A 24,413-nucleotide genomic window follows, 5' to 3' on the forward strand; every position below is an offset into this window, starting at 1 on the left:
CGTCATTGGCTAGTTATGGGATTATTGTTTTTAACTTTACTGGGTAAGTTAATTTAGCATCATTAACATAGAGAATATTATCCCCAGGTGTAGTTGAGTTAATCTTACCTGTGTACGAGTGAACGTATGTAGTTAATGGGACAGGTATGAGTGTAGTTTGCAGGCTGTATTTTTACACACACACACACACACACACACACACACACACACACACACACACACACACACACACACACACACACACACACACACACACACACACAGTAATATGAATTTACCAAAGATACAAAGATTTTAGGGTGAGAGGTCCTATGAGGTGAATGCCCCCCACCCCACTCCTCCTCCTCCACCCCCTCACCTTTACCACCCCCATCCCCCTCCCCCACTCATTGCCAGCGTTAAGAAATATAATGTTGGTGGGGGAGGGGATGATTGCGGAGTGTGGAGGTAAGATGTGTGTGTGTGTGTTGATAAATGACTGGGTGTACTTGTTTCCATCGAAGTGACCTAGAGTGGGAGGTGGGGTGGGGTGGTGGTGGGGTGGGGTAGTGGTGGGGGTGAGGGTGAGTGGTGGGGGTGGGGGTAGTGGTGGGGTGAGGAGTGGTGGGGGTGAGGTAGTGGTGGGGTGGGGTGGTGGTGGGGTGGGGGGTGAGTGGTGGGGTGGGGGTGGTGGTGGGGTGGGGGTGGTGGGTGGGGATGGGGTGGAGGTGGGGGTTGGGGGTGGTGGTGGGGTTGGGGTGGTGGTGGGGTGGGGGGTGGTGGTGGGGGTGGGGATGGTGGTGGGGTGGGGGTGGTGGTGGGGTGGGGTTGGTGGTGGGGTGGGGTTGGTGGTGGGGTGGGGGTGGTGGTGGGGTGGGGTGGTGGTGGGGTGGGGGTGGTGGTGGGGTGGGGGTGGTGGTTGGGGGTGGGGTTGGTGGTGGGGTGGGGTAGTGGTGGGGGTGAGGGGTAGTGGTGGGGTGAGGGTAGTGGTGGAGGTGAGGGGTGGTGGGTGGGGATGAGGGGTGGAGGTGGGGGTGGGGGTAGTGGTGGGGTGTGAGGGGGTAGTGGTGGGGTGGGGGTGGTGGTGGGGTGAGGGGTAGTGGTGGGGGTGGGGTAGTGGTGGGGTGGGAGGGTGGTGGTGGGGTGAGGTAGTGGTGGGGGTGAGGTGGTGGTGGGGTGTGGAGGTAGTGGTGGGGGTGAGAGAGGTGGTGGAGGTGGGGTGGTGGTGGGGGGTGGGGGGTAGTGGTGGGGGGTGAGGGGTAGTGGTGGGGGGAGTGTGGTGGCGTGGAGTGGGTGGTGGGGTGGGGTGGGGGTGGTGGTGGGGGTGGGGTGGTGGTGGGTTGAGGTTGGAGTTGAGGTGGTGGTGGAGTGGAGGTGGTGGTGGGGTGGGGGTGGTGGTGGGTTGGGGGTGAGTGGTTGGAGTGGGGTGGTGGTGGGGTGAGGGTGGTGGGTTGGGGTAGTGGTGGGGTTGGGGGTGGTGGTGGAGGTGGAGGTGTGGTGGTGGGGGTGGGGTGGTGGTGGGGGTGGGGGGTAGTGTGGTGGGGTGGGGGGTTGGAGTGGTGGGGTGGGGGGTTGGTGGTGGGGGTGGGGATGGTGGTGGGTTGGGGTGGTGGGTGGGGTTGGGGTGGTGGTGGGGTTGGGGGGTGGTGGTGGGGTGGGGGTGGTGGTGGGGGTTGGGGTGGTGGTGGGGTTGGGGGTGAGTGGGGTGGAGGTGGAGGGTGGTGGGGTGGGGTTGGGGGTGAGGTGGTTGGGGTGGGGGAGTGGTGGGGGTGAGGGGTAGTGGTGGGGGGTGAGGGAGGTGGTTGGTGAGGGTAGTGGTTGGTGAGGGTGGTGAATGAGGCAGAAGGTTGGTGAGGAGAAGGAGGTGGAAGAGGAGGAGGAAGAAGAGTGGCGTTAAGGAGTTGTTGAGCAGAACAACCCAGCTAGCTAGTCCTCCCTCCTCCTTCCTCCTCTCTTCCTCCTCCCTCTTTCTTCTCCTCCTCCTCCTCCCCCTTCTACTTCTTCCACACATTCTCCTCCACCACACACACACTATCATCAAGCCTCCCATTGTCATCTGTCGTCTGTGTCGTGATGTGTAATTCTTTCTTTCTTTCTTTCTTTCTTTTTCTTTTACGTCTTCAGTGGCAGGTTTCCCGTAATTCTCCCCCCCCCCCCCCCCCCCCCCTCCTCTCTCTCTCTCTCCGCCATGAATTGGTTCTACAGGTACAGGTGTCAGCCAGTACAGGTAGACACAGGTACAGGTGTCAGCCAGTACAGGTAGACACAGGTACAGGTGTCAGCCAGTACAGGTAGACACAGGTACAGGTGTCAGCCAGTACAGGTAGACACAGGTACAGGTGTCAGCCAGTACAGGTAGACACAGGTACAGGTGTCAGCCAGTACAGGTAGACACAGGTACAGGTGTCAGCCAGTACAGGTGAACACAGGTACAGGTGTCAGCCAGTACAGGTAGACACAGGTACAGGTGTCAGCCAGTACAGGTAGAACCAGAGTACAGGTATAAGGGTACTGAAGAGCTGTGCTTAGGATTACAGCGACCCCAGGCTGCTGTAGGTAGGGGGGTGGGGAGGAGAGTGGCAGTGGTGTAGGGTGGGAGGAATATTGGGAGTGTGGGTGGGGAGGAGGTGTGAGAGGGGCGACTAATACCCTTCCCCCTACCAGCCCACCCTCCCCCACCAGCCCCACCTCCCCACCGCCCACCTCCCCCTACCAGCCCACCCTCCCCCTACCAGCCCACCCTCCCCCTACCAGCCACCCTCCCTACCAGCCCACCCTCCCCTACCAGCCCCTCCCCTACCCCTCCCCTGCCCCTCCCCCTACCAGCCCCCCCTCCCCTACCAGCCCCCTCCCCTACCAGCCCCTCTCCCCAGCCCCCTCTCCCCTACCAGCCTCCTCCCCCACTTGTTTATAATTTCCATGTAAGTTGGTATAATCCAATGTGTGTTTATATACTGTAATAATAATAAATGATCTTGTTATACCTTGTTTGTGTCGACTGGTTTATGGTTGTTATGAGTATTAATCAATAAATCAAGGTGTTGTCTGAGGGTAGGGGTACACGGCCCACCTATTATGTTGTTGTTGTTGTTGTTTTTTGTTGTTGTTGTTGTTATCTGTTGTTGTTATTTACTCATATAACAGTTTTCTAAGAGGTTCTAGATTATTAATTAATTTTTGAAGATGAAACATTAATGGTGATTTATGAAGGGGTGATTCTTACCATGGGGATATTAATTACTGGCATAGAAATAAATGACGGATTGTTATCTTAGGAATGTTAATGACTACAGGTGAACTACAGGTGAGGTGTGACGTAATTTGGGTCTTTTTTACAGGTGCGAACGGCCGCCTGGTGTACAGCATCTCAGGCGGGGACGAGAAGGGTCAGTTTAGCATCAGTGAGAATGGCACTATCTTCACCAAGGCGCCCCTAGACCGGGAAGACCAGAGCTTCTACAATCTGGTGGTAAGGGCCTCTGACATGGCCCTACCTGACCACACCCGCCTCTCCTCTACCGTGCAGGTAAGGTGGCCCTCCTTCTGCAGGTGTGCTCCCCCCCCCCCCCTCTCTCTCTCCTATGCCTCCTCCTCCTCCTCCTCCTCCTCTCCCAAGTTTCTCCCCCTACATTCTTTCCCTCCTCAGGTCCTCCTCTCCCACCACCACACCACACCATTACCCCCCCCTCCCACACCACCACACCACACCTCCTCTTCCCTCCCCACACTCACAACCATGTACCTTCCGCCATACTCACAACACCCCCACCCCCCCCTCGTGAGGACTTTCCCCATTGACTCACACCTGTCGCACATTTCTTAAGTCAACAAACGTGGGGAAATGTGACATTCTCTCTCACTTGTGTGTGTGAGAGACGTGTACAGTAGCTCACATTACTCGTCAGCTATCGTCATCATCATCATCATCATCATCGTCATCATCATCATCATCGTCATCATCATCATCATCATCGTCTCTGATTTGTTTCTGTTCACGTAATTCTTGTTTTTATTATATGGTTCACGTGAAGATTAGACACCCTAATTTTATATCACCTGTTGACTTAATAAACGCCCTAATGTCATATAATTCATTAGTGAAGTAATTATGGTACAGGTAGACACGGAATACAGGTATATATGATTACAGGTGCGAAGATTTCAAATTTAGTTGTAGTTTATTAGTTAAGAGACAAAGGTGTTGTGTGTGAGCAGGACCCGGGGGACGGGCAGGAGTCATATGAGCCCCTTGCCTTGACCACAGACTCCTCCTGTACCCGGGGATAGAGAGGAATTTTAGTATTACGCAAGAATTCTATGCGTTTTGGCTAATATAAAAAAACCTATTCTTGTTTCATTTCCCGGAGGACAGACAGACAGACATAGAGAGTCGTTCTTTATCTCCCGCTTAACCGCTATTTATCGTTATTAATGTAATACCGACGACCTCAACATCAACACGTATGCTCGGTTAGTCCACTAGAGCGACACTGACTACAACAAAACACTGTGAAATTCTGATCCTGGGTTAATAGTGTTCCAGTGATGATCAAATGTCCGACGATGAGACCTTATGGTGGGGCCAGGACGGAGTTGCCACCCCGCTCATACCTAAGGCTTCTTTTCCTGGGCTCACAACATGGGCCCGACGTCCTTAACGACCCGGCTCCCCGTGCCCCTGTCGGCAGTGGACGGGGGCCAATTATACCGCGATGTACAAGGGTGCAATGAGTAAAGGAAAAAAATATGAAGTCAGAGTGCATTCTTCCCGTGGGTTTAGTGTAAGTTTCCATTTGTTTTCGAAGGTCGGTCCCTTTATCCGGTTGGTTCGGTTAATGGAGACTTTACGGGTGTCCTTAAAAAACGACCGTTGTGATTATATTTTTAATTATACTCAAATGAATCTTAAAAGTATACGAGTAAAAAAACGACATTAATAAAAAATTCAAACCATCTCGAATACACGATACAAGTACCAGTACTCTTTTCTAATGCATTTGCATGGACTATAAAGTATTATTAAAAACCAGATTAATTTAAATTTTTTCATACCACTACACTTGAACAGACAATTCTACGATTATCATTAAAAAAAGACTTGATTAATTTTTTTTAGAAGCACTCGAATGGACGACCTCTGCACCGCGACGTTGCCTTTCCCGCCAAAAAAAATATTGACCCATTCCCGAGTCACAACTGTTCCAAACATTTTTACACTTGACTTATATGGAAGCACAAGTTAATTATTCAATTTACTGGTGATAAAGATTTAATTAAGAGAAAAGATATATGATTGGACGAATATATCCCAATCCTAGTCTTGACGGAACCCTAAATCCTAATCAAATCAAATCCTTAATGATGGTAGAATAGCTTTGAGGTTTATTAGGATTGGAAGTATAAGCGATGTGTTGTGTTGTATTTCCCAGGAGGATGGAGGGAAGTCCCGGGGAGGCGACGACCATCCTGGGGGAAAAAAATATTACCACTGAGTGTGTGTTGCCTCAGTACGATAATTACCTAGCGCCCCTCAGTCACGTTGCTAGTGATGCTGGCTAGTGCTAGTGCTAGTGTGTCCTTACTAGCAGCGTATGGGTTTAATTTCATGGTCTTGCTAGTAATTGTGTAATGAATATACTAGCATAGGGGTCGTAGTGTAGTTGTGGTTTTAGTAGTGATGGTATTTGTAGTGTTAGTGGTGATGGTAGTTGTAGTGGTGGTAGTGGTAGTTGTAGTGGTGGTAGTGGTAGTAGTTATGGCAGTAATGGTAGTAGTGGTAGTAGTTATGACAGTAATGGTAGTAGTTATGACAGTAATGGTAGTAATGGAAAGGCTACCGGGTTATTTAAGTGTTGCCAAATAATACCATGTTTTACACCGCCTCGTCAACCATGTTTATTATATGACGTAACCCTGTCCACTCCCCACCCCTACCCCAACCCCTCCCCAACCCCAACCCCACCCTACCCCGCCCCACCCCATCCCACAACTCCCAATCCCACCCCAACCCCAACCCCGTCCCAACCTACCCCATCCCCAATCCCCACCCCAACCCCGTCCCGTCCCTGGCCCCTACCCCACCCCACCCCAACCCAACCCCAACTTCAACCCCACCCCACCCCAACCCCACCCTCCCCGTCCCGTCCCCAACCCCCACCCCAACCCCACCAACCCCACCCCACCCCATCCCGCCCCAACCAACCCCAACCCACCCCAACCCCGTCCCAACCCCACCCCACCCCAACCCCAACCCCCACCCCAACCCTGCCCCGTCCCGTCCCCATCCCCAACCCAACCCCGTCCCCAACCCCACACCCCGTCCCAACCCCAACCCCGTCCCCAACCCCCAACCCCAACCCCACCCCTCCCCACCCCGTCCCCAACCCCAACCCCAACCCCACCCCGTCCCCGTCCCAACCCCAGCCCTAACCCCAACCCCATCCCAACCCCCGTCCCCATCCCCTACCCCAACATCCCCAACCCCATCCCCAACCCCACCCCAATCCCGCCCGCCCTACCCTACCCCAATCCCCCCCTCCCTTCCCTACCCTACCTCACCCTATCCCTACCCCACCCTACCCCTACCTAACAGCATCTATAGCCCACTACGATGAACGGGAGAGCATCGAGGTGAACGTGGTCGTCAAACCGACTATTTGAACTACGGCAGGAACGAGAGAGAAGAGAGAGAGAGAGAGAGAACGCCACATAGCCACAGGCATTGAACGAGAGACTGATGCCAAACACGACAACACTGACAGAACGAACGAAGGGTTGTGGAACGCCTGTCGGTGAACTACAACACCAATAACAGTTGTAACGACCGAACGATGTCATTTTGAGCTGTTGACACCTACCCCCCCTCCCCCCTCTCTCTCAACCCCCGTGTGCCTCTCCTCCCTGTGTTTAATGTATGTTAGGTGCCGCCTCTAACACACGGCGTGGGGAGATGATCTGTTGTACATGGGTATAGTTGGTACCCATTACTATAAGTGGGGGTATGGGGGGAGGGAGGGGTGGGGAGGGAGGGAGGAGGGGAGGGTGTAACCAATATCCTCCATTTCCTCCTTCCTCCCTCTATCTTCCTCCTCCCTCACCCCTTCCTATCTCTCTCTCCATCACAACATCATATCACCATGACACCATAACAGCACCTTATCACCATAGCATCTTACCACCACCACCACTATACCAGCACCACACACCACCATACCAGCACCATACCACCGTACCAGCACCATACCACCATACCAGCACCACACCACCATACCAGCACCACCACCATACCATCACCATACCAGCACCACACCACCATACCAGCACCATACCACCATACCATCACCATACCAGCACCACACCACCATACCATCACCATACCAGCACCACACCAGCACCATACCAGCACCATACCAGCACCATACCAGCACCATACCACCATACCATCACCATACCAGCACCATACCACCATACCATCACCATACCAGCACCACACCAGCACCATACCAGCACCATACCAGCACCATACCACCATACCATCACCATACCAGCACCACAGCACTCATACACATCCATACCAGCAACCATCACATTACCATAGTGTTGAAGGGTCGTGTTAACAGAGGACTGGCAAGACTGTACCGACCTCACACTGTTGAGTGATGGCCTGACAGGACTCTCTCTTCCCCACACCACTTACCCCCTCTCACCTCTTATGTCCGCTCGATGGGGGGAAAGGAAGCAGGGGGGGGAGGGAGGAGGGAGGGGAAGGAGGCAGAGGGGAGGGGAAGGAAGCAGAGGGAGGAAGGAGGCAGAGGGGAGGGTGAAGGAGAGGATGATTTCGTTTTCTATAACCCGAGGGAGGAGGAAGGTGGGAGGGGAGGAGGTTAAATCCATTGTTTTGATTTATTGATGCAAATTGGGAGACGAGTTGATGTCGTTTCTACTACACTACTGACTCCAACACTACCACCAACACTACCACCAACACTACCAACACTACCTCCAACACTGCCTCCAACACTACCTCCAACACTGCCTCCAACACTCCAACACTACCTCCAACACTACCTCCGACACTGCTCCAACACTGCCTCCAACACTGCTCCAACACTACCTCCAACACTACCACCAGCATACCCAACAACACTACCTCCAACACTACCACCAGCACTACCTCCAACACAACCTCCAACACTGCCCAACACTACCACCAACCCTACCTCCAACACTACCCCAACACTACCACCAGCACTACTTCCAACAACACCACCTCCAACACTACCACAACACTACTCCAACACACACTCCAACACTACCTCCAACACCACCACACCACCACAGCCTCCACCACCAGGGTCTATAAATTATATGTTTGTCTAACTATAAAAGCAACAAGATGGGGGAGGGGAGGAGGGAGTGTTGAGGACACCTCTCTACCTCCCACCCACACTCTCTCTCTCTCTCTCCACCTTCATTCTCCGTGCTCTCCTCCTCCTCCTCTCCTCCCTGTCTTCACGCCTCGCCCTCCTCCGTTGTTTTCCGTCTCTTTACTTTATTCACCAACGTTTGCTTCTTCTCTGCCCACCATCTCCTTGTTTTGCTTTCTTCCTCTTGTTTATTTACATCTGTCTCTGCTCCTTATGTGTTGGGGGGTGTGGGAGGGGAGGAGGAGGGAGGAGGTAGTAGGGTGGGGTACACCCCCGTTAGTCCACAGGTCTGGGGCCTAAAGAGACTACCCTGTCATTGTTCTACTACCACTACTACTACCACCAAACTACTACTACTACCACCACCACCACCACCACCACCACCACCACACCACTCACCACTCACCACCTCCTACACCTGTGTTTCACCTGGCCTCAACACCTGGCGATTTATGGCGACCTTCACTACAAGTATGGGGAGACGAATCCCTTAATTACCGTCTGGGAACCCAATTTGTATTTGTTGTGCCTTGTCGCTGGAGTGGGGTGGTGTTGGTAGGTTGGGGTTGGGGTGGGCCCGTCTCCTACCCTTCCTTCCCCATTTTTCTTTGGTTGTTCCTCATGATTTATGGGGGTTCTTGGCGAGTATGGGGTAGCGAGGAGTCCCCCTAATTGTTAAGCAGTGACATGACTCCAGTATGTTTGTTATGGTTGTCGCTGACTGACGGACGCCCCTCGCTGCTGGCTATTAAGTTTAAGGTCGCTGGACGCGTTCGCTCTGTTTATCTCGTCAGCTGATCGATGACGTCATGAACCCCTCCTCCCTCTCTCGCTGATTGGATCAAGCCATCTCCTGCGTCACGGACCTTGCACACCGAGAGGATCAAGCGAACTCCTTATATCAATATTTGCAACACTGTGAGGCTCCGCGGACATTATTTTCTTACGAATTCGTAGAAGTTTTTCATTGGGGTGAGAAGTGACTTGTGGACAGGTAGAAAAAAAAAAAAAGGAGAGAGAGAGAGAGAGAGACCTGCAACCCCGACTCTTTTAAAACTGCCTAAATCTGTCCTGCCCAGAGCCTGTTAAACCCCCCGTACAGGTCGTCGGCAGGTTGATGGGGTGGGCGAGGGTCACTGTGGCCATAAGCGCCCAATAATGTACACACACACACGCACACACACACACACACGTCCACACACACACACACACACACACACACACACACACACACACACACTCTCTCTTACCTGTTGGAATATTTTCTGTCTGAATTGTGTGTGTGTGTGTGTGTGTGTGTGTGTGTGTGATTTTTTGTTTACATATTTTCGTGGTTTTGCAGAAGGTAACGTTAGCAGGCATGGGGTTAAGTTGGAAGTTTGGTCGGGGGCTTGTCGGAAGGAAGGGGAGGCCTGGTCGGAGGGGAGGGCCTGGTCGGAGGGGAGGGCCTGGTCGAAGGGAGGGCCTGGTCTGAGGGGAGGGCCTGGTCTGAGGGGAGGGCCTGGTCAGTGGGGTGAATGTTCGAGGCTGGGTTTTATGAGTCAGGTTGCGCGATAAGGATATTGCTTGTGTGTGTGAATGATGGTTAATGTGTGGATAATGATACGGCTGTACGGGAGCCTATGGTAAAGGAACTTAATATGGTTCGGGGACGCCAGGGAGAGGTGGCGTCCTTGTTGGTGTGGCGAGATTAACCTAACCTAACCTAATCTAACCTAACCTAACCTCGCCTCGCCAGTAGAAGAGTGTTACCTGTGTGTGGTGACGTGAGGCCCAGCAGGTGGTGAAGGTGAATTAGTGTGTTATGACTGATGGTTCTAAGAGAAAGTGTTATTGTTTAAGTTACACAGTTGATTATTTGTTGTTTGTGGTTGTTATACGTTTAATTGTTGTTGTTTGTGGTAGTAGTGGTAGTAAGTTACACAAGAAAGTAATTGTTGTTGTTTGTGGTAGAAGGAACTAACTGTTGTGTTGTCTTCCAGGTGACCATCATCCTGCGGGACGTGAACGACATGGCGCCGGAGTTCGTGACGCCCAACGAGACTGTGGTGGAGGAGAACACTCCCGTCAACACGGTGGTGATGGCGGTGAAGGCCGTGGACCGGGACGAGGGCAGGAACTCCTACATAGAGTACTCCCTCGCCCCGGTCCCCGGTAACAGGTTCGCTCTGGGCCCTGTTGACGGTCTCCTCAGGATCGCGGCGCCCCTGGACCGGGAGGACCGGGCCAACTACTCGCTGGTGGTGACGGCCAGGGACCGCGGCAACCCACCCAACGCCCACACCCTCACCATCAGCCTCCGCATCGCCGACGAGAACGACAACTCCCCCATCTTCGACCCCAAACAGTACTCGGCCAGCGTGCCAGAGAACGCCTCCATCGGCCTGTCGGTGCTGCAGGTGTCGGCCACGGACGCCGACGAGGGCCTCAACGGCCGAGTCCGCTACACCATCGTCGCCGGGGACAAGAACCGCGACTTCTCCATCAGGAGACACCGGCGTGATCCGAGTGGCCAAGAACCTAAACTACGAGCGTCGTAACCACTATCTCCTGACGGTGCAGGCGGAAGACTCGGGCGCCGACGTGCGCTACGACTCCGCCACCGTCACCATCTCCATCATGGACATCAACGACAACGCCCTGTGTTCCTCGACTCGCCCTACCTCGTCTACGTCATGGAGAACATGGCTGCCCTGCCCGCCCCCATCGCCACCGTCACCGCCTTCGACGCCGACAACCCTCCCTACAACCGCGTCAACTACCTGGTGAAGGAGGGAGACAAGTCGGTGTTCTCCGTCAACGCCACCTCAGGACAGATCAGCTCTGAGGGCGCTGGACCGTGAGGAACGCAGCCACTACACCCTCACCGTCGTCGCCATGGACACTGGTGAGTACTGAGTTCCTCTCACCAGGGGGCAGCCATCTTCCCTCACCCTGCCTGTGACTGGTGACGTCAGAGGGCAGCTTGTCCTAGTATTAAGTCCAATATTTACATCACTAAGAATCTAATTGGTTCTCCTTAACTACACTAACAAGGCTGATATAACTATTTTGTCTCAGTGCCTGCCACATGGTCACACTGTGGTCCGCGTGTCATCCAGGCGAGACCTATTGTAGAGGCCTGTACATAATATTCACTTAACCTGTACCGCCTGTAGTGTGTGTGTGTGTGTGTGTGTGTGTGTGTGTGTGTGCCACTAGCATCATCACCTACACAACCAACCACCATCCGTAACCACCACCACCACCACCGTCCCTAACCACCCCACCACTACCACCATCCCTAACCACCACCACTACCACCATCCCTAACCACCACCACTACCACCATCCCTAACCACCACCACCACCACCATCCCTAACCACCACCACTACCACACCTTCATCACCTTCCTTCCACACCAACAAGTCATTAATTCCCTCCTCCTCCCTCCCTCCACACTTAATATTGACTGTGGTTCATATAATTTACCTCAGAACAACCAATTAGAAAAGCTTGGAGATTAATACCACTGTTCCCTCATAAAACTGTGCAGTACCTCAGGGTCTCTCTCTCCCAACCATGACCTACCACACATCCACTTTCTTTCTTCTTGTTCTTCTTCTCCGTCTTCCTCCTCTCTTCTCTCTCCTCCAATCTTCGTCTTCTTTACTTTTTATCACCATTACAGCTCCATCTTTTTCAACAGCTTTTCCTTGTTTAACTTCCCGTGTGACAGTAAAGGTTCCCCGCTACTGAGGAAGGCACTGCTGGGGGTGGCGTCCTTGTCGGAGTTATTATTAATGAAGTCTTGTAAAATTCGTCTTACGTCAAGATTAGACCTCCAGTTTATATAACTTTTAAGACTAACCCAACCAGCCAACCTAAGCCAACTCTAACCCAACCCAACTCAGCCAACCCAACCCAACTTAAGCCAGCCCAACCCAACCCAACCAACCAAGCCCAACCCAACCCAAGCCAACCCACAACCCAAGCTAACCCAAGCCAACCTAACCCAATCTAACCTGCCAACCCAACCTAACCTGCCAGCTCAACCCAACCTCTCCAGCCCAACTTAACCGCCAACCCAACCCAACCCAAGTTAACCCAAGCCAATCAACTCCAACCCACCCAAGCCAACCCAACCCAACCCAACCCAGCCCAACCTAACCCAGCACCCAACCCAACCCAACCCAGCCCAACCTTCTCCAACCCAACCTAACCTAACCCAACCCAACTCAGGTATAGTTAGAGTGTTTAATCATCAGGTGAAATAATCTAAGGCTAATCTTCAGGTGATCCCAAAATATACATCCATACGACATTTGTAGTGATCTGTAGTGACCTGACTGATATAAACTTTCCTCTGGTGTGGATTAATGTTGTAGAACACCTGTTATTTGTTCTTGTTCATTTATATAACATTGAGGGGCCACAGACGCGGACGGACAGGTAGGAGAGGTCAGGGGAGGGTGAGGTAGGAGAGGCAGGTAGAGAGGTGGTAGGAGGGTGAGGTAGGGGAGGTCAGGTAGGAGGGTGAGGTAGGAGGAGGCTGTCAGGGAGAGGTCAGGTAGGAGGGTGAGGTAGGGAGAGGTCAGGTAGGAGGGTGAGGTAGGAGAGGTCAGGTAGGAGGGGTGAGGTGGGAGGGTGAGGTAGGAGGGGCTGTAGGGGAGGTGAGGGGTGAGAGGTGAGGTAGGGAGGGAGGAGGTGGGAGGTCAGGTAGGAGGGGTGGGAGGTGGAGAGGCTGTGTAGGAGGGTGAGGGAGGAGAGGTGAGGTAGGAGGGTGAGGTAGGAGAGGTGAGGTAGGGAGAGGTCAGGGGAGGGGTGGGAGGGAGAGGTAGTAGGGAGGGTGAGGTAGGGAGAGGTCAGGTAGGGAGGTGGGGAGGTAGGGAGAGGAGGTAGGGGAGGGTGAGGTAGGGAGAGGTGGGAGGTAGGAGAGGTAGGGAGGGTGAGGGGAGAGGTTGGGTAGGAGGGTGGGAGGTAGGAGAGGTCAGGTAGGGAGGGGTGAGGTAGGAGAGGTTATGTAGGGAGGGGTGAGGTAGGAGAGGTGAGGTAGGAGGGTGAGGTAGGAGGGGTGAGGTAGGAGAGGTGGGGTAGGGAGGTGAGGTAGAGAGAGGTAGGGTGGGGAGGGTGAGGTAGGGAGAGGTCAGGTAGAGGGTGAGGAGGAGGTGAGGTAGGAGAGGTCAGGTAGGGAGGTGAGGTAGGGAGAGGTCAGGGTGGTGAGGGTGAGGTAGGAGAGGTCAGGTAGGAGGGGTGAGGTAGAGAGGTGGGAGGTAGGAGGGTGAGGTGGAGAGGAGGGAGAGGTGAGGTAGGAGAGGCCAGGAGTCCAGCATCTCACCCTAACCACTGCTATGAGGAACACACCAGACTAGCCCCTCCCCCCACCCCCCCCCCCTCACTCCCCCCTCCCCTCACCTCTCCAAAGAACCGGTTCTGAACCACTTCTTCACGCTGTTCGAACGGGTGATTATAGTGATGGGTCTGAACGAATCGGTTTCAGAGCGATATTCGAACCATACGTGAAGCAGTGAACTGCATGTGAAGCAGGAACCATACGTGAAGCAGTGAACTGTACGTGAAGCAGTGAACCATACGTGAAGCAGTGAACCATACGTAAAGCAGTGAACCATACGAAGCAGTGAACCATACGTGAAGCAGTGAACTATACGTAAAGCAGTGAACCATACGTGAAGCAGTGAACCATACATAAAGCAGTGAACCATACGAAGCAGTGAACCATACGTAAAGCAGTGAACCATACGTGAAGCAATGAACCATACGTGCAGTGATATCGTGAAACCATTGAACCCATACGAGTATCAAATGGTTCCAGCTTTTTTTTTCCATAATTTGTGTTTTTTATTATCGTCCTGAGGCAAGATAAGCGGTCGCCTCTAGTTGTCTGTTTGTTTATATGTGTGTGTGTGTGTGTGTGCTTTTACCTGTGTCTTTGTTATCTGTCTGTTTGTTCATATGGCACATACTATCCACCTCCTTTAAAGGGTGCCAAGTGCCAAGGTCGAGTGGCACTGCTCTGTATGTATAGCGCTCTTAAGACACGTTGACCCAAGGGTGAGGTTAGGTTAGGTTAGGTTCACAATGACGTCACACCTCTTCCGACCAATCATAGCCTGGCTGACGTGCTCTCTCTAGCCACACGTGTCTTGGATTCTCAAAGTTTCATAATTTTTTTTTGTTCCTAAATCGAGACAATTATCGTAGTTCTTCATTTACTGATTGGTCGTCCGCCATCTTTGTTTACTGATTGGTCGTCCGCCATCTTTGTTTACTGATTGGTCGTCCGCCATATTTGTTTACTGATTGGTCGTCCGCCATATTTGTTTACTGATTGGTCGTCCGCCATATTTGTTTACTGATTGGTCGTCCGCCATCTTTGTTTACTGATTGGTCGTCCGCCATATTTGTTACTGATTGTCGTCCATCTTTGTTTACTGATTGGTCGTCCGACATCTTGGAGAATGGGGTGGGTGGCAATTCCCTCCCTCCACCCTCTCCCTTCCTCCCCACTACACCTCCTCCCCACTACACCTCCCTCCCCACTACCCCTTCCCCCTAACCCCTTCTCCCCCTCCCCCAACCCCGTTATGGGTGTTGGTGTCCACTTAGTGATTTATGGGGGAGGAAGGGGTGATGAGGAGAAGGGGTGGTGAGAGGGAGTGAGGGGTGGCGTGATGTCCTGGGTAGAGAAGGAGGAGGGGAGGCTGAATTACAGTACTGGGTCTTCATAACCCCTGCCCTCCATCTCTGTTGATATATACCTGCTGAGTCTCCTGTTCCACACCTGCTGGCCCCCCCACCCCACCTGCTGGCCCCCACCCCACACCTGCTGGCCCCCACCCCACACCTGCTAAGTGATGGTGGTGTGGTCCGTGGAGGGGGTGAGAACCTTGACCCTCACCTGTTAATCTTGACCGTGAACCTTACCTGTCAGTGACCCACCTCACCACATCTCACCTGGCATCACGCATGACCTCTCTCCTGACCTCCTCCTCCTGACCCCTACCTCCTCCTGACCTCCCTCCACTCCTTACCCCTCTCCTCCTGACCTCCTCCTCCTGACCTCCAGTGATTCATGACCCTATCTCCAACCATATATGACCTCCAAGAACATCAAGTTGACCTCCTTTTAAATATATTGACCTTCAAGAGTGACCTCAGGTGGTAGTGTGTGTGAACCTGAGACTATGGGAGGCTGGGAGAGAGTCTTCAGCCTTGAGTGCCGGGCGCCTCCCTCCTCCAGGATCTGATAGGATCATGTTGCAGAGAGAGAGAGAGAGAGAGAGAGAGAGAGAGAGAGAAGTGTGAGGTACTGGAGAGTAGAGGGTATCATCCTTCCTCCTTCCTTCCTACTGTGCTCTTCACTCCATCCCTCCTTCCCTTCCTTCCGTCGTCACTCTCCTCCTCCCTCCTTCCCTCCATCCCACCCTCCCAATACAGTTGTATTTCTCGCTTCACTGATGACCACCAGATAGAGCGTCCTCTCCACCCCACCGGAACTTTACCGCAGGATTCTTGTGGCCGAAGGATCCTTGGGGGCGGTCCCTGGGGTCGAGTTGTCCTCCTCCCACAGTACAGGACAGGACAGGTTGTAAGGGTCGTCCAGTAAACGGGATAAAGGAGCTTAATTATCCTGACTATAAAACCTGTTTGGATAATTTTTCATTCATAGTAGTGGTGGTGGTGGTGTGTGGTGAGGAAAGGAGAGAGAAGGAGGAGGAGGAGAGAGAAGGAGGAGGAGGAGAAGGAGGAGGAGGAGGAGGGGGTGAGGGTGAGGGCGTGGCTAGGTACAGTCCATGGAGGAGTAGGTAGGTGGCAAGGTAAGTCCTCTCTCTCTCTCTACCCACCGTCCGTCTGTCTGTCACACCTGTCAACAACTTAACCTAATCCTGTTGACCCTATTGCTTTTGGCTATTGGTCCGGCAAAAATAAATAAAAATAAAATAACATTACAGAATACCTTCATTACACCTTTATCCTTTAAGATAATTCAAACTCTTCAGATTTATTTAATTTTTTTACTTGATGGGAAGATTTATTGGTTTATGTATTTCTTGTAGTTTTAGTCGTCTGGATTATGTATTATATCGGGGTCTATTTTGTAGTTATGGTCACAGGGGCTAAATTTCAGCCCCATGAAAGGACATCTTGTTGATATTTCGTTCCTATCGGGTTAAATTGGTTCTTGCCGACGCCCTACTCAGGTTACTTGATATGTCAATCCGAGGGGAGGGGAGGAGGGGAGGGAGAGGGTGATGGTAGGAGATAGTGGTGGTGGGGGGAGAATAGTTGTGGGTTGATTGGGGAGGAGAGGGAAGAGGAGGAGGAGGGAAGGAGGAGAGGGGAGGGACTACCACTCACAGCTGAAGTTACGAATCGACGAGAAGAGGAAAGAAGATTAGGAAGCCGGACTAGAGTTACCTCCTCCTCCTCCAGTGATCAGGTTACAGCAGTCACCCCGCAGTTCCTCTCCTTGCCAGATCGCTTCACGTTAATTCCTTAGAGCACCTCCGGTCTATTCCCCCCCTCCTCCTTCTCCTCCTCCTTCTCCTCCTTCGTCGTCGTCTTCTGTCCTCCTGGGAACCCTGTGATTATCCAGGCTCTTCCTTCCTTCCTTCCTTCTTTCTTCCTTCCTTCCTTCTTCTTCCTTCCTTCTTCCTTCCTTCTTCCTTCCTTCCTTCCTTCCTTCCTTCTCTCTTCTTCTTCCCCGTCGCTGAGTGACTACCACTATTACTACCACTACTACCATCATTACTACCACCATCACTACTACTACCAGGGAGGGATGGTGGAGTGGTGGCGAGTGATTTCAATGCCGTGTGTGTGGTTATCCCAGGCTTGTCTAGGTGAGGTAGCTGGGATGGTTCTTCTTCCCTACTCCTCCTCCTTTCCTTCCTACCCACCTCCTCTCCTCCTCACCCACCTCCTACCTCCCTCCTCTCCTCCCACCCTCCTCCCTTCCTCCTACCCTCCTCCTCTCCTCCTCACTCCTCCTCCCTCTCCTCCTACTCCTCCTCCTCCTCCCACCCATCTCCTCCTCACCTCCTCCTCTCCTCCTACCCACCTCCTCTCCCCACCCACCTCCTCCCACCCACCTCCTCCTCCTACCCACCTCTCCTCCTCCTCCTCGGCTCCAGCATCTTGAGTGGCATTTTTCTGTTACAACATGTGATTCAAAGTGGCCGTGATGTGCCCCACCTGGAGGATAATTGATCTGTCACTTACCTGGTGAGGCTGTCTGACCCCTGCCCGGCCTCGTGCCCTACCTGCCATGGCCCTATACCCACCATAGTGCCCCCACACCTACCATGGGCCCCCAGACACACACCATGGGCCCCAGACACTAGTAGGATAAGGACTCTGCCAGCTCTGCCCTGCCCCAGGAACAACACAGTGTCAGCAGGCACAGCACAACGGGGTGCAGGTCAGTACAGGTCAGGGGACAGCGTCAGGGGTACAGTGTCAGGCAGCGTCAGCGGGGTACATCACGGTACAGTGTCCGGGCAGCGTACACACAGTCAGGGGTACATGTCAGGGTACAGTGTCAGCGGGGTACAGTGTCAGCGGGGTACAGTGTCAGGGTACAGCGTCAGGGTACAGCGTCAGCGGGACGTCAGAGGGGAATCAGAGGTACAGCGTCAGCGGGTACAGGTCAGCGGGTACAGCGTCAGCGGGTACAGGTCAGCGGGTACAGCCACACCACAGGGTACAGGTCGGGGTACAGCGTCAGGGTACAGCGTCAGCGGGGCAGCGTCAGGACACAAGGGTACAACGTCAGGGGTACAGTGTCGGACAGTGGGGTACAGCGTCAGGGGTACAGTGCAGGGGACAGGCAGCGGGGAGGCAGTGAAATAATTTGGGACTAAAGCCCTCACCACCCTCCCCTTCCTCTCCCCTTCACCATCCCTTCCCCTCACCACACTCCTCTCCCTCATCCCCTTTCCCTTCACTACCTCCTTCCATTCACCACCCTTCCCCTGACTCTCCTGAATACCCCCTGACCACCTCTTTCCTCCTCCTCTCCCCTCACCCCCCTGGTGCCGGATCTCTCGTTCATGTCAAGAACATACTAAGTATTGGGCTCAAGTCACCTGTTGTCTCCTTAAATGTTTAATTAGGTGTGTGTGTGTGTGTGTGTGTGTGTGTGTGTGTGTGTGTGTGTGTGTGTGTGTGTGTGTGTGTGATCACACCCCACCAACACCCCCTCCCACTCCTTCCCACTCACTTCCTTCCCTTAACGACCCACCCCAACTAGTCGTCCCTGTCGTCTTTGATCCCCCTGTGTAGGTCATCGTTCCCAACCACGACCAACCCCACTATTAACCCACCACGACCAACCCACCACATTAACCCACCACGACCAACCCCACTACATTAACCCACCACGACCAACCCCACCACATTAACCCACCACGACCAACCCTACCACATTAACCCACCACGACCAACCCACACATTAGCCCACCACAACCACCATGAACCCACCACGACCAACTCACCACATTAGCCCACCACGACCAACCCCACCACATGAACCCACCACGACCAACTCACCACATTAGCCCACCACGACCAACCCCACCACATGAACCCACGACCAACTCACCACATTAGCCCACCACGACCAACCCCACCACATGAACCCACCACGACCAACCCCACCTAAAAGCGAGGAGTGCCCCCCTCCTTCCTCCTCCCCCACCCTCCGTACTTAAGCAGCGCCATTATGTTCAATTATAAATTCCTTGTTATGCCTGAACAAGACCAGACTGCAACCGCCTGAAAATTAATGTCCACAACAGAATTCCGAGTCACATGTGGTGAGGTGTAAATGACGCCGAGTTGTTGCCACTGAGGGAGGGAGGTAGGGAAGAGGGGGAGGGAGGAAGAGGTGATAGAGGGAAGGAAGGAGGAGAGGTGAAGGGGATTAAGTAAGGGGGAGGGTATTACTGGCAGTGACAGACAGGGAGGGCGGAGGTGGAGGTCAACATGAGGGAGGGAGAGGTAGCAGTGGCAGTGACGGGAGGATTGAGGAATAGGGAGACGTGGGAGAGGGAGGAATGAGGGAGGTTAAATAAAGGGAAGAAGATGGGAGAAGGTGAGGGTTAGGGAGAGGAGGAGGGAGGAGGTTGTCTCACATGGAGGCCCTGAGGACGGTCGTTGGTCTAGTACTGGCGGGGACCCACGCTAGAGCTGACCCAACCTCCTCCTCCTCCTCCTGCTCCCTCCTCCTCCTCCTCCTCCTCCTCCTCCTCCTCCTCCTCCTCCCTGTGCTACTCTCAGAGGCTCAACAATTACAACAAAATAACAAATTTGTATTACACTGAGTTGTTATTTTACCTGCGTCAGTCAGCCCCATACCTGTCTTTACTGACTTGACTGACTGACTGAGGGATTATTTTTAAGTCTATGTAGGTGTGGTGGACAGGTGTGGTGGTAAACAGGTGGTGGACAGGTGAAGGACAAGTGTGGAGGACACAAGTGGTGGTGGACAGGTGTGGTTGAACGGGGTGGAGGACAGGTGTGGTGATGGACAGGTAGGATGGACAAGTGTGGTGATGGACAGGTGTGGTGGATGGACAGGTGTGGTGATGGACAGGTGTAGTCGTTCTGCTGTGAACCTCCAAATAGAATAAGTCAGCCCGCCCATAACACAGTGGGCAGCCCTCTGTATACCTGCATACACTACCACTACCACCACCCACACCCCACGTCACTACCACCTACTCCACCACCCACTACCACCACCCACTACCACCCACGTCACTACCACCTACTCCCCACCCACTACCACCCACTACCACCCACCCCTACCACCCACGTCCACCACCTACTCCCACCCCTACCACCCACACTACCACCACCCACGTCACTACCACCTACTCCACCACACTCCCACCACCTACTCCCCACCACCGCCCCTCCACCCACCACCGCCCACTCCACCCACCACCGCCCACTCCACCCACCACCGCCCACCCACAGGAATGAGATTAATCACTAACTCAACATAACTTTAATTAACTTATTGTACATAACTCTGACGAGTCTTTGGTTAGGTTAGGTTAGGTTAGGTTAGGTTAGGTTAGGTTGGGTTGGTTTGGGGGGAGGATGAAGGTCAAGTGAATGTTTGTTCATATCTTGGTTGTGTCAGCATTTGTCTTCAGAATATTAGACAGACAGACAGCTAATTATCTGTCTATCTGTCTACATTTACCTCCCTCTACCCCCTTTTTGTTTCCTTCCCACCGTCCTTCCTTGTTATCCTCCCTCCTTCCCTCACTCCTTCTCTACATGTGAGAGGTCGTACTGTGACTGGTGGCCTGGGCTGAGTGAGGAGCATTGGAATCTACTAATTATGACGCCTGTTGTGGATCACACGACGCCGCCATTAACCGCCCCCATGTTGACCCGGCCACCACGACGGGCCTATGTTACCCACTACCACCACCACCACAGAGGCGTATGTTACCGCATTACCACGAACACTAATGTTACTGCACTACTACCACCACCACCACAGAGGTCCTATGTTACCGCACTACCACGAGCATAAACACGTATGTTACCGCACTACCACCGCCACTACAGAGGTTCTATGTTACCGCACTACCACGAGCATAAACACGTATGTTACCGCACTACCACGGCCACAAAGGCGCATGTTGCTGCATTACCACAGGCGTTATGTTACCAACCAACCTCGACCGACTATGTTACCCACACTCCCACTTATCCTCAGGTAACGCATGAAGCTCTGAGAACTCACCTTTGTGTAGTAGCTTAATTAAGACAGGTAAATGCGTTCTCCAGGTATGAGTCCAGCAGGGCGGCTCATCACACACACACACACACACACCGCCGCTTCCAGGTGTGTAGAGAGGAGGGGAAGGGGACACAGGAGCAACCAGGTGAAGAAAGTGTTTCATCAAAGGTCCTCCTCCTCCTCCTCCTCCTCCTCCTCTCTTCCTCCCTCCTCCTGGCGGCGCACCATCCTACCAACAGTACACACCGTGACGTTATCCATCTGTGAGGCGGCGTGACAGTGTAGACGACCCCCCACCTCTCCTTCCCTTCCCTACCTTCCTCACCCTCTCCCTCCCTCCATACGAGTCGTCTTGGGTGGGTAAGACCGAGCCTCGTCCGACCGACCGACCGACCGACCGACCGATAACGCCCGTCCTCCCGCCCACCTACTCGGCCTACCGCTTCTCGAAACCCTCCTCTCTCCTCCTCCTTTCTTCCTCCTCCTCCCCTCCTCTTCCTCCTCCTTATTACACGTGTTAGGTCAGGGAAGTCATGTTAGTGGAGGAGGAAGAAAGGATAAATAGGACTCCAGGAGGTGACAGGAGTGCAGGACCACACTAGCCTGCTGGGGAAGGGGGGTAGTGAAACCGAAGTCACAGCCAGAGGGAGAAGGTGGGCAGGATCGAACACCGCCTGACGCTCCCTCGCCTAATGAACCGATTGTGATGCCTTCTCTCTCTCTCTCTCTCTCTCTCTCTTGGTGGTGTTGATGAAGAGAGAGAGGAAGGAGGAGGAGGAAGAAGGAGGAGGACGAAATGAGGAGGAGAAGAAGGAAGAGGAGGAGGAGACGAAGAATGAGAGGAGGAGACGAAGAATGGAGGAGGAGGAGGAGAAGAAGGAAGAGGAGGAGGAGACGAAGAATGAGGAGGAGGGAGGAGAAAAGGAAGAGAAGGAGGAGACGAAGGAGGAGGAGGAGAAGGAAGGAAGATAAATGAGTAATATTCACCTTGTCGAGAGCTGAGCCTTACCTGGCCTTGTACCTTGTTCATCCATACCTCCTCCTACCTCCTCCTCCTCCATCACCTTCTCCTTTAGTTCTCCTCCTTCTTCTACTCCTCCTCCTCCTTCTTCGTCTCCTCCTCCTCTTCTTCTTCCTCTTCTTCATTTTCTTCCTCTTCTTCTTCCTCTTCTATATCTCCTCCTATACTCTTCTTCTTCTCCTCTTTATCTCCTCCTCTTCTTCCTCCCTCCTACTCCACCTTTTCCCCCACTCTCCCCTCCCCCCACTCCCCACCCCCACCTCTCCCTCCCCCCCACCCCCCTCCCCCCCTCCCCCCTCCACCCCACCCCCCACTCTCCCTCCCCTCCCCACCCCCACTCCCCCACCCCCCCTCCCCTCCCCTCCCCCACCCCTCCCCTCACTCCCCCACCCCCCCACTCCCCCCCTCCCCACCCCCACTCCCCCACTCCCCCACCCCCCCTCCCCTCCCCACCCCCTCCACCCCCCAGACCATCTTAACCACTCTTTATTATAACCACTTGTGCATCTGTGATAGTTTATAATGGTTGCAGGTCGTGCGTCTACCGGTCGGGTCTCCTCCATGTAACAATTAGGGATGAATTCCATGATCTGCGGGACTAGCCGGTTAATTGTATATAATCACCGGTTATTGGAGTGAGATGTGTGTGTGTGTGTGTGTGTGTGTGTGTGTTATTGATGATGAAGTCACCCAGGGGCCCGTCTGTTGGTTTAAGCCCTTATCTCTCTCTCTCTCTCTCTCTCTCTCTCTCTCTCTCTCTCTCTCTGTCTAGCCTAACCTAACCCAGGGTGTCAATCTTCAGGTGATCTCTTAAGTTAGTCATCGTCAAGGTGTTGTACCTGAGTCTTTACATACCTGGTGCCTTGATTAACCTCCCACTGTTGCCACCTCGTGAGTTTTATTTTTTTTTTGTATTTTTTAGATGAGGAAATTGAAATTGAGATTCTATATTACTAAAAAAATAATAATAATAATAAAAGTTGTATTCATATTAATATTTCATACTTAATTGTTTGTAAATATAAAGATAATGTTTAGGGTTTATAAATAAGTATTGGTTTATATGAAGAAAGTATATATTTGGTTTAAGATATATGAATATTTTATAAACCCGCTGAATTGGGAGGGGAGGAGAGATCAGGATATGTTTACGTTGTGGTATGTCACTCTCTTGCCCTCTCATAAGACCTCAGTAGCTTAATGGTAGTGGGTTATGTGTCATCGTCCGTGTCAACAACGCCAGACTAAGCAATCACCATCGCCTGACGTTTCTCTCTCCTCCCATACCCCCTCCTCTCCTCACCTCCCTCTCCCCCTCTCCTCTGCCTCAGGTGTAAATGTTAAGTCTTGAGGTCATATCCAGGTATATAATGAGGTCAATGGGGAGCTTTATTACTGTCTTGTTGTACAGGTAAACGAACAGACAGACAGGTAGACGGACTGGCGGACGGACATACAGGTAGATTGACGGATGGATAAATAAATATGTAGACAGATGGATACTCATAGTGGTGTGGTTAAACTAGTGGTTCATGGTGGTGGTGGTGGCCAACACAGGTGTGCTACGGGTGGGGGTAATAACTACAGGTGATGATTACGTTTACGTCTTTTTCGTTACCTGTAATGATGGTCTACCAAACCTAACTAACCCCATCCACACACACACACACACACACACACACACACACACACACACACACACACACACACACACACACACACACACACACACACTCGACGTTTTATTAATTTTACGAACTTGAATCTGTGGGACGATTGTTGGTTACAGGCAGCCTGTGTGGAGAGCAGAAGGAGGGAGGTGGGTGTAAGAGGAACAGAACTACTCCTCCCGTACTCCAAACAACCAGCAGGTGGAACTTGCAGCAACAAACACTCAAACACCTCTCTCTCTCTCTCTCTCTCTCTCTCTCTCCTCCTCCTCCTCCTCCTCCTCCTCCTCCTCCTCCTCCTCCTCCTCCTCCTCCTCCTCCTCCTCCTCCTCCTCCTCCCCTACCATGTGAGTCTTCTTTGCCAACTTAACCATCTCCACCCCCTCTCCTCCTCCACACCCCTCCCCTCACCCCCTCCTCCCCCCTCCCCCCCCCATAGGTAAGACTCTCTCAGCAAAATGATCTCAGTAAGAAGCGTGTAATCTGGTTGTCTTATAAATAGCCTCAAGATACCCACCCCCTCCTCTAGTCACCCCTCCCCTCCTCCCATCCC

At 53.0% G+C, this 24,413-nt stretch overlaps 1 protein-coding gene across 1 annotated transcript in view; it reads left to right on the top strand.

Annotated features, from left to right (window-relative positions):
* LOC121854222 (cadherin-related tumor suppressor-like) overlaps positions 1–24,413 on the top strand; it is a 69,088-nt gene that overhangs the window by 22,277 nt on the left and 22,398 nt on the right. The window contains 5 exon segments of the mRNA XM_042348729.1: positions 3,318–3,505; positions 10,388–10,893; positions 10,895–11,040; positions 11,043–11,226; positions 11,228–11,292. Of these exon segments, the coding sequence (XP_042204663.1) occupies positions 3,318–3,505; positions 10,388–10,893; positions 10,895–11,040; positions 11,043–11,226; positions 11,228–11,292 (1,089 nt within the window).

The sequence above is a fragment of the Homarus americanus genome, unplaced genomic scaffold, assembly GCF_018991925.1.
Source record: "Homarus americanus isolate GMGI-L3 unplaced genomic scaffold, GMGI_Hamer_2.0 scaffold13284, whole genome shotgun sequence".
NCBI lineage: Eukaryota > Metazoa > Arthropoda > Malacostraca > Decapoda > Nephropidae > Homarus > Homarus americanus.